Source organism: Cibotium barometz, chromosome 12 (assembly GCF_041138505.1).
Source record: "Cibotium barometz isolate CiBa-2024 chromosome 12, ASM4113850v1, whole genome shotgun sequence".
In the NCBI taxonomy this organism is placed as follows: Eukaryota; Viridiplantae; Streptophyta; class Polypodiopsida; order Cyatheales; family Cibotiaceae; genus Cibotium; species Cibotium barometz.
Window position 1 is genome coordinate 17,302,335 of NC_141057.1, and position 14,280 is coordinate 17,316,614.

Genomic DNA, 14,280 nt, shown 5'->3' on the forward strand with positions numbered 1-14,280 from the left:
CCTGGGCTGATGCAAAGCTAATGGTTAAAAAATATAAATAGATCTGCTAGGTCTCACTCTTAAATCTCATGAGGATGTCACTTATAAGAGGGGCTCAATGAAACGTGGCCGCAAGGTGTGCAAGTTACTAAGGTTGTAACACAAGGGGAAACCCAATGCCTGGAGAGACCTATATAGTTTGTTTTTTTTTTTTTCTGAGAAAAGATCCTTTCATTAGTTTAAAAAAAACGCCCACTGGGCTACAAAAACTCTCCTGCTCATAAGAAGGCAGAGCAGAGATCCAATCAAGGCAGCTAGGGAGACTCCCCTAGGTGCAAAAAGGTACAAAGATCAGTACAAATAACTGAGAGCTAGATCATACAATAGGAGGGGGGAAAAGCCAAACAGGTGGCGTGTAATGCCAGCGGGGGGTTCCCGCATGTAGTGTATAGAAGGGGCCGTTGCGCCAAGTGGTGTGGAAGGCCTAGCGCCGCATCCGAGTCGCCCCGGGATGCGGTCATACTGTCCGCACAGGGTGTGGATCAGCTCCTGCCAAATCCCCCGAACGTCTCTACTGGTGGCTCCAGTCTCCCCTCAAAGGCCCTAAAACACCGGGCTCTCCAGGTGAACCAGATGGTGAGGCTGCTGAGGAGCTCCCATCGTAAATCCCTCTCCTGTGTCCAGACGACGGACGAGAAATCCGGTGAAGGAACAAGGCGAGGTTGGCCCCTAATGAATCTGATGGCCTGGCTGTCCTACTCCGTCTTGTATCCCAGAGCAGGCCTTGACGATGTCGACCAAGCAACGGCACCCCACGTATACATGCCCTCTGGAGAGAGGGGGACCAAAATGCGTAGCATCCTCAGCCAAATCTGCTGCGCCTGTGGACAGTCCCATAGGCAGTGTCTCTGTGTCTCCAAAGGGTGGCCGCATCGGACACAGGCCGCCGGAAGACCGCTGTAGACAAGCCAGGTGTCAACTGCAAAGCCGCTGAAAAGTCGAGATCCTGCGTGCCTGTCGACTAGCCCAGAGCCTGGCCCAAAAATCCTCCAGGAGCTCCTGTGAGAGTCCCTGTAGTAGCTGCCAATGCTCCGCTGCGGCTGGAGAGACCATCCTCCTCGCAGTCAAAATATGCCTCCTCAACCGAACAGTGTACTGGAAAAAGGTAATCTCTGTGGCCTCGGAGGACGCATAAGGATCATGCCACTCGTACTCGCCAGGGTCCCGCTGGAGCCGGGCCAAGGGGCGCGCAGCATATGCCCAAATGCAGAGACCTATATAGTTACATGAATAGATACATGAATCCCATGAGGCTTTGTCCAAGTTAGGAAAGGAGAAGAGCCCAAGACGTCTTGCATTGGAAATAGAGTTCTCCTTTCTTACTCGAAACATCTAGAGCATTCAGTAATGAATATCCTAAGTAAGTTCCAAAGGCATACATATCCCTACTTCATAACATTTATAATATTTTAGTTGGAAAGGAGCTTGCTAAGTAAACAGACCACAAAATAGTAGTTGTGCGAAAGTTAAGACCTGAAAAAGAGTGCATTGGTCATTTATTTTAACTCCCAATTCAAATTTTGCCCTGTCTCGGACCCATCTCTCACCCACTTGTAGCTTCATCTGGTACTTACTTTAAAGAGATATTTAAGGCAATGATCTTTATTTATTCCTTTGCTATTTACTATGTTGACCCCATCACATGACTACTTGTCGGAAGCTATTTAACGATGTTTAATGCTGAGCAACAAAGATTAACACTAATCACATGCACATGATGACACAAAGAAGTAGAGAGAAGGAGAAGAGAGAGACTGTTGACCCAACCTACTACTATATATTACTAAATGAAGTAAGTATTTACCAAGTGGGCTCGCCATCACTATCTGTAAGAGAGGGATTGTGCCGCAAGATGGTGAGGAAGGCCTCGAGATGCTTCCTCATGCAGTCTGAGCCACCTTGAACCTACCCCCACTTACCTCGGAGGGTATGAATGATATCGAGCCAGATGCTCCAGATAGACTCTGTTGGTAGGGTGAGGGTGCCTTCGACGGTTTCATTGCATCGACTTTCATGATCCTTCCAAATACTTCAGGGCTCTTTTCCCTCATCGAGGGCTTCTGTGGGCTACACACCCACGATGTGCAGCCATAGGTGGAAGGAGAGTTGTTTGAGTATGTAGCTAGAAGCAAATTTCTCGATAGCTTCTTGAGTTGTATGCGTTCGTAATGCCTCAGCTCAACAACTCGGACCAAAATTCTCCTTGATTACCCGGACTCGTGGTAGATATGTGAAGGAGTAGATCCAAACCATTGCAAGGGTGATCTGAGGGAGGGGACCAAGGAGTGGTTGATCTCTTGGGAGGTTCGTATGGAGATACACACTTTGGAAGCACATACCATGGTGTCCCATCTGGTACACAATATCTAACAGATTATTGTTATGGATATGTGAGTGGATCGAGTTATAGATGGGTGTTTTCCTTAAAGGGAACAACCCTGACCTATAGAGAAGAATTTATTGTAGAGACTATTGACTTCGACGGCGAGAGTCTCTTTTGGTTGGTTTTGCCAAAGGGATCTTGAGTTTGTTAGATGAACTCTTGAGAATGGGATGTACTTTGGTATTTATTCCATGACTCATGTGTTTCAGTTGCCTGGTGTATACTAGAAGAGGATTTGAAGGATCAATAGGATGACTTGATGGTACTATGCACTTTCTTGATTTTATTTTGCCGGGAGAGTTGTTATGATCGATAGCTCCTTAGTGCATCCAAGAATAATATTGCCTAGTCTTGGATAGATAGATGCCGATCGGGAAGCCTCGACATAGGAATTTCATCAAGCCAATTGCTTCGATTGCAATCTGTCAACTGAGTGCTAGTGTCCAGATTTCTAAATATTTGTAATTGCTTATTACTTTTCTGTATGATCGCTGATCCTGCCTATTTTGAGTTACCAACTATAACTTTAGATCATGGTAGCGTTCCTTGAGACTATCCTCTCGAGTTTTGAATTAAAGTTCATAGGGTTTACATGTGGTGGCCATGCTCAGGATCTGGCCAACCTTATGTAGGTGTGATTGCCTCATGTGCAGTGTGTAACTAAACCGGCTTGGTGTGAACACTGTCTCGTGAACAAAATGCTCGTCAACACTTAAAATGTACTAGCCACAAATGCAGAAGATAACTGAACGATACATCAGTGCACAAGACAAACTGCAATGCACAATACACCACCACTGGGGCCGCAAACGGGCCAACCTCCCCCCCGCCTCCCTCAATACTAAAGTATATTATTGGAGTATTTAATCTGTGTACAAAGTTCCAAGGGCTTTCCAGCCAGGTAATCCACTGCAATGCAAATATGAAGACAAGTTACCCAAACAAAAGTGTGTCGGAGTAGATTGTGGATGCCGGACTCGTTGGATGAGTTAAAGCGACCTGACCAACCAGCCTCAATACAGCTAGAGCTGAGTGAACGCATAACCGTCATTCCCAGACCATGAACAAACATGCGCTCTCGTAACTAGATCTTGGCACACTCAACTCGCAAGGACTGTGGTGCAAGTCCTCGGGATATGAGTACACAAACAGGTACTCTTACAGCACCAATTATGCGATGTCATGTGCAAGACATGCACCGGCTGAACTCAGAGGCTAATCCTAAAGAGGCAACAAGATAAAGAAGAAAGATGAGAACCAGATTTTGGAGCAGTACTATGTTATTGGCTGGAGTATCTTGTGGAAGGACACAGGGGGCTGTCGGCCAGGGAATATCTCTGTCGGCTGCAGCATATATTTGATTTTATTGTCCAGGAGCTGCGGCCAGTCCATGAGATATTCTCAAGCCTATATAAGGCTTATGTGCTCATCGTTTTCAGCATTCAGCCCCTTGTTGGCTGGGTCATAGAACTAGGATTTGTTTAGGTGTTACCTTTCCATGCGAGGCAGTCAAGGGCTGCAAGACAGATGTACCTTTTTGTACCATATGAAATACTGAATTTCCAGCTCTCTCCCTTCTGTTTGCGTTTTCGTATCAGCATGTTCTAGATGGTGTTTAGGGCTGAAAGAAGCATCTTAGAGCTTCCGCATGTAACATGCGAACAGGCACTCGGTAAAGAACTGGTACTCAACAGGTACAATGATGTCATTGCAGGTACTCAAACAAGTACACAGGTAGGTGTAGATGCAGTAGGTACAGCTAGTGTAGATAGTACAGCAAGTATAGTTGCTGACTCAGCATGTACAGAGCAGGTACTGTATGTGGAAATTAAGGGAGGAGGCTACAGCCATGCTGGTGTTGCCATGGCTGCAGCAGGAGACGTGCAGGAAGGGAGATGGAGAGAATCGCGTTGCAGATGAATCGTTGTTAATTTATTGATCGATTGGTTACATTTATATAGAAGTAGAAGCACCCATTCATTTGCATCACTTCGTGATGGGCGTTCACACTCGTATAGGGACACGAGCATTAATTCCAACACTCCCCCTTAATGCGAATGTCCGCATGAGGGTGAATGAGGAAATGTGATGTGTGCATTATGAATCCATGTGTAATGCTATCTATCTTTACATCATGAGTCGATGATGATATAACTGCTTTGGTAATCGCAAGGCATTTGTTTTGTGATTATGTTGATATGCTTTTTTTTGTTGAAGTTGATCTCCTTGACAACCACAAGACACATGTTCCAATATGATGTTGAGACATTGTGCTTGGTAGTAACTGCAACATGTGTGTTCCGATATGATGTCGAAACACAAGTTCTTCCACTCTCAGACTTGCCATCCGTATTCTCCCCCTCAAGTTGAGTAGTGGAATTCCAAGTATTGCATTGGGTACACGTCAAAAGAGAAATTAATATATGAGTATGAGTTGAATTATCAAAATATATATGTGATATGATGTTATTTACAAGTGTGTATGTACAATTAAGTTTAATTTGTCATCACTCAGAGGCTGATTCGTTTTCAGCTTGTCGAAGACCAATGTTTAATTTTGGCCGCATGGATGCTGTAGACACTCCAATGGGCTCAATTGCCTCTTTGGGCATAGTTGTTTCCCTCTTGGGGATTCACAATTCTTTGTTTGGGTTGTTGTTTCATGCCACTTTGGGCGTTTAGGGTGGACGATTATATCACCCATAATTTTGTTTTAATATCATACCTCGTGGGTGTGGCCAACACTCCAACGGGTTGATGCCTCTTTGGGCTAACTTTTGGGCTTATTTGTTTGCCCAGGTCTTATATTAGTGTCCATTGTAGGACGGACCTCTTTGGGTCTTTTTACGGGTCACTGCCCATTGGTAGGTCTTTGCCTTTTTGTGGGTCTTTGCCCATTTGTGTTGTTTATTTGTTTGTTTGTTTCTTTTAATCATTATTATTATTATTTGAAAAGTTTTTATCATTTTTGTATAAAATGTTATGTGTGCACGCAAATAGCCTGAAAGAGTAGGCATGTTTGCGCTCACGAATAGCCTGAATGTTTGCGCTCACGAATAGCCTGAATGTTTAGGCATGTTCGTGATGTGAGTAAATTATTAAATATAAAATTAATTTTTAATTGATTATAAAGAAAATATAATTATTATTTTTTTTTTTAACTTTATGTATTTGTTGATTTGTTATTAGTATATATATTGTGATTATGCTAATGGGAAAAAAACACAAATAGCCTTAGAAAGTAGGCAGGTTTGTGTTCACGAATACCCTTAATATTTATGTAGGTTCGTGTATTTGTTTAAAAAAATATATAATTATTGTTAGTAAAAGTGTGTGATAAAAAGGATTTAGAATATTTGATGATGGTTTTTTTTTAATTATAATTGAGATTTATTACTATGCTACCTAGTTGAAGATGCTAGAGTCTTGAATGGTACGCTACCTGGTACGCATCTCGTCTGCTGACGTGGGTGCATTTATCAAAAGGTCGAGGCTTCAAGGTGGAGGACGCGAAAGCCTGGAAAGTGGAGAGCCGTGTAGAGAGCCTTGTAGATTATAGTGGGTTGCAAGGTGGAGGTTGGTGAGAGAACAAGGCTGGTTGATGCTTCTCGTAAATGTCTGGTTGGCACAGAAGCGTAGAAGGATGGCTGGCGGTGTAGAAGCGTAGAAGGATGGGTTGGCGGATCAAATAGGGACAGGTCAGAGAAAAAATGGTTGGCAAGCCAACATAGGCGCACTAGGAGGAGGCGATGGCAGTTGGTGGCGATGCTGAAGGCGGAAGCATGCAAGGCAGGCACCACAAGCACTCCAGGAAAGAGGCGATGATACCATGTGGAAATTAAGGGAGGAGGCTACAGCCATGCTGGTGTTGCCATGGCTGCAGCAGGAGACGCGCAGGAAGGGAGATGGAGAGAATCGCGTTGCAGATGAATCGTTGTTAATTTATTGATCGATTGGTTACATTTATATAGAAGTAGAAGCACCCATTCATTTGCATCACTTCGTGATGGGCGTTCACACTCGTATAGGGACACGAGCATTAATTCCAACACTGTAGATACAGGTTGGGTACAGTCGGTACACTGCAGGTACAGTTCAAGTACAGTAGGTGCGGTCTGGTACAGCAGGCGCACTGCAAGTACAGTGTGTGCAGTCGGATGCAACAAGTACAGTCGGTGCAGTCAGGTACAGTAGGTGCACTGCAGGTGCAGTAGGTGTGGTCAGGTAGAGCAGGTACAGTACAGGCTACAGCAGTCGGGAATAGCAAGTACAGTGCAAGTGCTCTAGGTGCAGCTCTACAGTCGCAATGGGAGCTCTTGAATAATCACGAGTCAGCAGATAATAGGTGATCCTACCAAACACCTGCTCCAAAGGAAAAGAGAAAGTGGTAAGACAGCAAAGAATCTTCTTGCCAGAAAAACACTAATCATGAGTCAGTAGATAGTGGAGTAAAATAAGTGATGCCACCAAACACCTGCTCCAAAGGAAGAGAGAAAGACACCCAAGAACCCATCCCTAACAAAGGGATTGATCCACAAGAAAGAGAAAGTGGTAGACACCCAAGAACCCAGCCCTAACAAAGGAATTGATCCACAAGAACTTGCTACATTGTCTATGGACACCTTGTTACCAATTTTAATGAATGTCAATAGAGAAGGTTATAAAACCTTTAGAATAAGAAACAAGGGCTTAAATGAATGCTGCTAGGTATTTGCAACTATGATTGGGTGTATATTTTTGGGTAAAGCAGTTATGCTTCTTTGTTTCACAGTTGTTTCACGGGGAGAGTTCTCAAGATCTTCATGTGCGCACATATCGATGATCGTGCTATGGTTCTCAGAGAGGGAAGGCATTTTTTATAAATCATAGGTACGAGCAGTTACTCAATCCTCGTAGGATAGGTAATATACTTAGCTATGACAATTGTCTCTATGATGTCAAATTTTCGGATTCCTTGGGAGTTGGATTAAGGGATTGTTGTGTTCCTCACAACTTTGTGAAACATGGGTTTTAATAAATGTAGTCTCAATTGTGGTCTAAGTCTCGAGAAAGACTTTAGCCACAGTTGTGGCAAAGCATAGATAGGCTTGTGTGGAGCCTTTATGAGATACAGCTGGTAGGACTGCCAAGGTGTCAAGCAGTTTACACCCCTTTTAGGGGGTTTGTACCAATCATGTGTGTCCTATGTATAGGAGATCTATGGGGTTATTACATTCTCTACGGTTATTTCTACTCCGACTTGTTCTCAGATCTCTCTTAAACATTCACTCAACTTATACTCCCACATCCCCCATAGATCTTCATGCAACTCAAATTCTTGTATATCGAAGAAGTTCTGTTTAATCTCTTGCTTCAAAGCCTCTAACCGACACCAAGAATAGGTCTTCAGCTTGAGAACATATTCCATGTGTGCCATGTTTCCTTGGAAAAGAAAACGCACACCTTGATGGACTGGTTGCCTACCTCAGCTTGACCGAATCTCCATGCAAAACTAAGGCTTCATGCAAGACCTATGCATAGAACCCTAATGCACATGCACAATGCTGATTGTGGTTGCAAGCCATACATGTACAACATGTCAGGCCCCACAAGCCACACATGTACATCATGTCAGGCTGCTCCATGAGCCATACATGTAGTCATGTACTGTCATGTCAGGCTCCATATGCCATACAGACACACCATGTCAGGCTCCACCAGCCATACATGTATGTCATGTTAGGCTCTATATACCACACATGAGCAGTAGAAAACAGAAGCTGTGAGGAATTTTGTGACATTTCCCCCGGCTTCTTGGTAGTTGACTGCAACTTAAAAGCTTCCAAATACACCTTTAGAAGCTTGAGATAATCCGCAAAATAATCCTCATCCATCCATTTTGCATCCATAGCCGAATAGTTTTTAAATTTCACAAGATACCTGTGTACTAGCTTGCTACCTGCATGCTTACGCACTTTATGAAAAACTATCTGTTTAGGTTGCAATACCTCCTCAAGTTCATCCACCTCTGGTGGATCTTCCAAAATTGGTTCCATAGAAGGTGGTTCCACATATGGCCTCAGCTAGCTGACATGAAATGCATTATGCATTTTCTAGTGATCGGGTAATACCAATCTAATAAGTCACTTCATTTATCTTCTGCAAGATCTGGAATGGCCCATAATACCTATTCGAAAGCTTAGGAAACTGGCCTTCTTTGCCTAGCCGCTTCTGAAGACGTGCTTTCTCAAACTTAAGTAATACCCAATCACCTTCCTTGAAAATAACCTCTCGCCTGTGCTTGTCAGCTACCTTTTTCTGTTTAGCTTGAGATCTTTCTATGGCTGTCCGACCGTGTGCAAACGCAGTATCCAAATCTCGAACATACTCATCTGCTACAAAGATTTCATCTTTTGTTTGTAAGATAGATGGAAGCACCACCTTGCCATAGACTCTTCTGATCATAGAATTGCTCTTTGAAAGCACTCCATGTACGAGCAATTGTCCTATCCAAAAGCTTTGCCATCCACCAATCACTTGCAGTCTCTTTAAGATGCATACCCACATGCCTGAGCATAGATTTCTCAGTGAAGTCCTCAGTGCAAAAGGCTATTTCGAATTGCCTTATGAAAGCAAGTGGCTTGGTGGTATCCAGCTTTCCATTATAGCTCTCGAATTTGATGTCCTTGTCCCCTGGCTTGAACTCTTTGGCCTTCTTGCTATGACACAGCATCCCGTCGCTCTAAAACTTCATCCTCTTTGTCATGTCTACGATGGCGACGGTGTCCAGGTCTAGGGCTGATTTCCCGTGCAACACCCTCCACTCTGGATGGAACTCTGGGAGCAAGAACATATCTAGAAGGTGAAGATATCATCGACAATGCATGAAGATCTTTTGCATCTCTCATATGGACTGAAAACCCCTCATGCTTGAGCTGCATGTCAATGTACATCATCTCCTCCAGCTGCATGCCCCCTCATATATGTTATATGGACTGCAAGCCCCCTCATAACAATTGTTCGGGCTGCATGCCCACTTACATCACTGGTTCGGGCTGCATGCCCTCTCACATCAGTGGTGCGGGCTGCATGCCCACTCACAAAATCATCAGAATTCCCTTCACGAGATAACCTGCGAGGTTGCCGTGTGAAGACCCACTTGTCCTCATCATCAAAAACAACATCGCCACGGCTTTTCAAATAAGCAACAACCGACTCTTGAGGTTCGTCAATCCCCATTTGTTGGACACTTGCATCAAAAGTGACCACATCAGCCTTGACATGAGACTTTGATTCAATAACCCTCTGTACGTCTGGGTCCCCTTGCAAAGAACGGAGCTCTTCAAGCTCATTCATCAAAGCATCAATATCCAGCTGATCCTCAGCCCTAGCAGGCAACGGTGGTAGTTATCTACCAAAGCCCCAACATGGTCCCTGTCTCTATCCTCTTCCCGCATACGGCGAATACGGGTGATAGAGTCCTCCACAGAATGATCTGACTGGCTGGCCATAATGTATCTACCACAGTCTCAGAAAGAAAAGAATTTCCGTGCCTCGGAATCGCTCTCTACCAGCTTCCCAAGTATGATACTGAATAGACTGCAAGGGTGCAACAATGCCCCTACACAGACAGGAGAGCCACGAAGTCTTTCCACATGCTCACTGCCACTTAAACCAAAAGTAATCTCTTTCGAGGTGCGACAGTAAGACGAGGACTACCTCTGAATCCCAACCTTCTCTCACGGATAAGGACTCCTTACAGCCATATTCAACATCATATAAGGCACAAGCTTTGCAAAAAGCCAAGCTTTGATACCAATGTAACGGAAGGGCAACTCTAAAACGGAAATCTTATCTATCATGAAAACTGAATAAACACATAAGCATGCCAAACAAAAGAAAGATGACAATTCTGCACAATACACCACACTAGGGGCCAGAAAATGGGCTGACCCCTTTATGGTTAGATTACCAAAAAGGAGTCTCCTTCAAAATACAACTTCAGAGGTGCCCAGGGATTCTCCACTGGCTAGCACCTATCTCTTCCAGTACAGTATGAAAGCAAAATAAAAACATATGCTGAATTTGATGGCGATCCTCAGCACAAGAGAGCATTCCTGACATCAAGCACATGCACGACAACCATGGACAGCCCATAGCACTCCCACATCAGCCCGGGACAACCATGCATCTTCACCTTTCTCTTGTATGGCTCACAAAACAAGTCGACCAGCCTTGAAGGACTGTTTGCGGCAATCGACCAGCAACAATACACATGCCTGAAGGTCTCCGATCAATAGGGAACCCCTCCCCCACAAATCGGCCAACTTTTATGCCCTTTCTAGTGCCCTGACCAGCAGCTTCTTAGAGCTGTAAACAGCAGGCCAGCAGTAGGAAAAGCTCCTAGAGGTAATCGACCAGCTTCCACCATACACCTGGATGGTTTCCGTCACGGTAGAAGGCGGTAGAGGGCTGCCAAAAGCTGCAAACCTGATCGATCAGCTTCCATGCACACAGAAAAGCACATCCTCCAAATCTGAGTTTTCTTCCAGTAATAGAGCCTCTCCTCTGAAAATAGTTTAATCGTGTGCTTTTTTGGTCCAGAAGGGGGCGCCTACAAGTGGTTGGTACAAAACAGGTCCGGTGCCCACCTCATGGCTGCCACATGTATTAAATAAGTCTTGTCTAGTGTGTACAACTTATAAGTTCACTTATAAGTGTGTGTGTGTGAACTTGCACCCATAATTATTAGTATGTGAAATCATAAAGCTGTAAATTGGGTTTTTAGGGACACTTACCACCTGCAAAACACATGTAGACCACCTGTCAATCCCAAACAAGTGTGCACATACATGTCCATAGGGTGCCCAGGCATCCTAGGTCCCATGGACAACACAGGCAGTAATCTCAAGCATTGTCCAAGCAAAGAAGACAAGTCATCCAAATATAAAATCAAAGTCATGCACACACATGAGTGCAGCTAGACTGGAAGAAACACCCATACGCTCAGTTGTATGAACTAAAATGTCTAGGGCTCATGATCCTTCCAGAACCTTCCCAGAACATAAATAAAGAAGACCTTCAAGGAATCACGTCATGTCAGGCTCCATGAGCCATACATGTACATCATGCCAAGCCCCACAAGCCACACATGTACTATCATGTCAGGCTCCATGAGCCATACATGTCAGGCTCCATATGCCATACAAAGACACCATGTCAGGCTCCACCAGCCATACATGTATATCATGTCAGGCTCCATATGCCACATATGAGCAGTAGAAAACAGAAGTGTGAGGAATTTTGTGGCATCATACACACCCTCCAAGGCCGTTTTGAGGGGTGATTTGGAGCGCATGCAGTAGTGACGTGAGACTTTCTTCTGTGCCTCGACACCCGGACCCTTCCTATTGAGGGAGAACAGAGGAGCTTCGTGGCACTACGGGCTCCAGTGTGGCCTTTACCTCCGCCCCCAGTTGTAGCCTCCCTCTGATAGAGCGGCCAACCGAGGAGGGAGCCCCCCATTCCTTATCTCTATGTATATTTGGACTGCTTTTTAGCAGTGTTGTATTCAGCAGTACAGCTGGTTTTTCTTTATGACTACTAGAAGGATCTTTCTTTGGGGGAAAAAATATTGCTGGTTGTGATTCAATCTCATTTCTTGCTATTTTCCCCTAGATGGAGAAGAAAGATTATAAAAGTTAAGAAGGAAACATATAGGAGGATAGGAAAGATGCATGGCGTAAGTAGGCAAACATGTGGATGAGTGATTAAAAGTCTATTTCCAAATTTCTATCAAAGATTGTCAGCTAATTCAAAGCAAACTTTCTTTTGTGTCGATTGTGGACGAACTAGTTTTATCTTTCAGAACTTGTACCCTCCTTTTTTCATGCGGATACACGAACTTGGGAGAAAATAAATTTAAAGGACTTGGGAATGTCCACGTGAGTCAGCTGGATCATTTGTAACAAAGCTGTATGGAGGTGAAATGGTGGGTAAGTTTGGGTTTGGTGCTGGGTTTTGACATAGAAACTTGTTTTTCTCAAATGCCCCAAGGCTCTTGCCCTTCGGGTATTTATCAACCCCTTGTGTTGTGCCATCCCAAGCAAGCTCATTGGAAAGAGCTATTTTTGGGGAACTACACTCAAAATTTAAGTATAATCACAGAAGCCTTTCTTTAAACTATTTTGAGGTGTAGATCCATTTTTCCATTTCAAAATAGAATTCTATTTCGAGGTATGGATCTTTCTTTGAACTATTTCGAGGTGTAGATCTATCTTTGAACTATTTCGAGGTGTAGATCTATCTTTCCATTTCAAAATAGAATTCTAATCCTACTGTTTGCTGCAAAGGAAACAGAAGCTAGGCAGTTTTACAGTTTTTTGGACTACAGGCTTGGAGGAGAGGTCAACACATTTTTCCACTAGAAAAGGGAAACACATTTTTCTAGCTTCTAGTGGACTAGAAGCTAGTACAAGAGAGGCTTCCAGTGACTTCTATGATTTGTTGCCAAACACCATCCTGAGCATGCCATGTGAGGCTTTCAAGAAATTGAAGTTATGCACATTTCTGTCTGCAAAAGCCTCCCACGGCCCCGCACCCTCAGGGTGTTCTCACACACACACACACACACAGAGGTATCCCTTCTGAGATCCAGACACCCTCGACCCCAGAGAACCTGGCCTTCCTCTTGTCACGTGTAGATCCACGATATCCTTCGGCAGCATGGAGAGCTTTCATCACAGACAGGAGACTTCACTGATACCCTACATGCATTTCTGGAGGATGGTATCATTGTGAGTCTTGCACTACCTTTCCCCATTGTACACACTGGCACCTTGTATATGCCACAGAGGTACTTATTCTCACTCCTCATTGACACATGTTTTCAGCATAAGTAGAGTGTCTGAGCTCGTTTTTCAGTTTTTCCTTGACATACAATTTCTCTTGAGTTTTTCTTCCATGACTTCATTTCTCATGAAGATATTGTACTACTTTGTTGGTCTCATAAACCCATTGGGTCTGCTGAAGACATTAAGCACTCTCTCTCTCTCTCTCTCTCTCTCTCTCTCTCTCAAGTGCAAGAACTCCATGCAAGGCATCATTCAAGCAATTTTTCATCTTGAATATATTCCTCCCCCTTCTAAATTTGCTATCCTACTGCCACCTCCAACATTATGGGCTGGAAGACATTTTGTCATTTTGATTCTCCCTTACTTTGGTTAACTGTTTTCTAAGGACTGATCACCCTTAAAGGGCCTATAGTGTGAGAGAAACCTCACACCCAAACAATGTGTTCTCTCCATATGTATATATCTAGAAGGAATTGTAGAACCGCGGGGTGAGGGTGTATCAATGTGCGTGTGTGTGTGTATGTGTGTGTGAATGTCTAAAAAAAAGCAACTTATTGATATAACTATGTCAAAGTTGAGTTTAAAAGCTTCTATTGTCATTTAAAATTTCAATCGTGTCCTTGGTCGTGTGATCTTTTTATGTGATGTTTGCAGTTGTGATTGTGAAGGATTTTGCTAAATAGCTAGGTATAAAGCTATATACCAGTGAAGGATTTTGTATGAAATGCTATGCTCCTAACAAGGGAGTACTTTCTACTCTAATGGCTAACAATATTATTATTTTTGCATTAAAATGCTAAGCATCATAAAGTAAGGAAGGAATATGTATCTAAAATCCTTTTCATACATAGAAATCAAAATTATTTAGTGTACTTGTTAAAAGGAAACTAGGTACCTCAACATCACGATCTAGAATGACACCACTTGGTGGCAAGTGTGAACACTTCTGATATCTTTCAAGAATCTTTCTCATGCTGGAAGAAAGAACAATCTTTTACACATACATCTCTCTCTCTCTCTCTCTCT

At 43.7% G+C, this 14,280-nt stretch overlaps 1 protein-coding gene across 1 annotated transcript in view; it reads right to left on the reverse strand.

The window, feature by feature from the left end:
- Positions 1 to 14,280, reverse strand: part of LOC147633143 (agamous-like MADS-box protein MADS1) — a 96,805-nt gene that overhangs the window by 54,796 nt on the left and 27,729 nt on the right. The window contains exon 3 of the mRNA XM_086805688.1: positions 14,150 to 14,228. Within this exon, the coding sequence (XP_086661814.1) occupies positions 14,150 to 14,228 (79 nt within the window). The remainder of the gene's footprint in view (positions 1 to 14,149; positions 14,229 to 14,280) is intronic.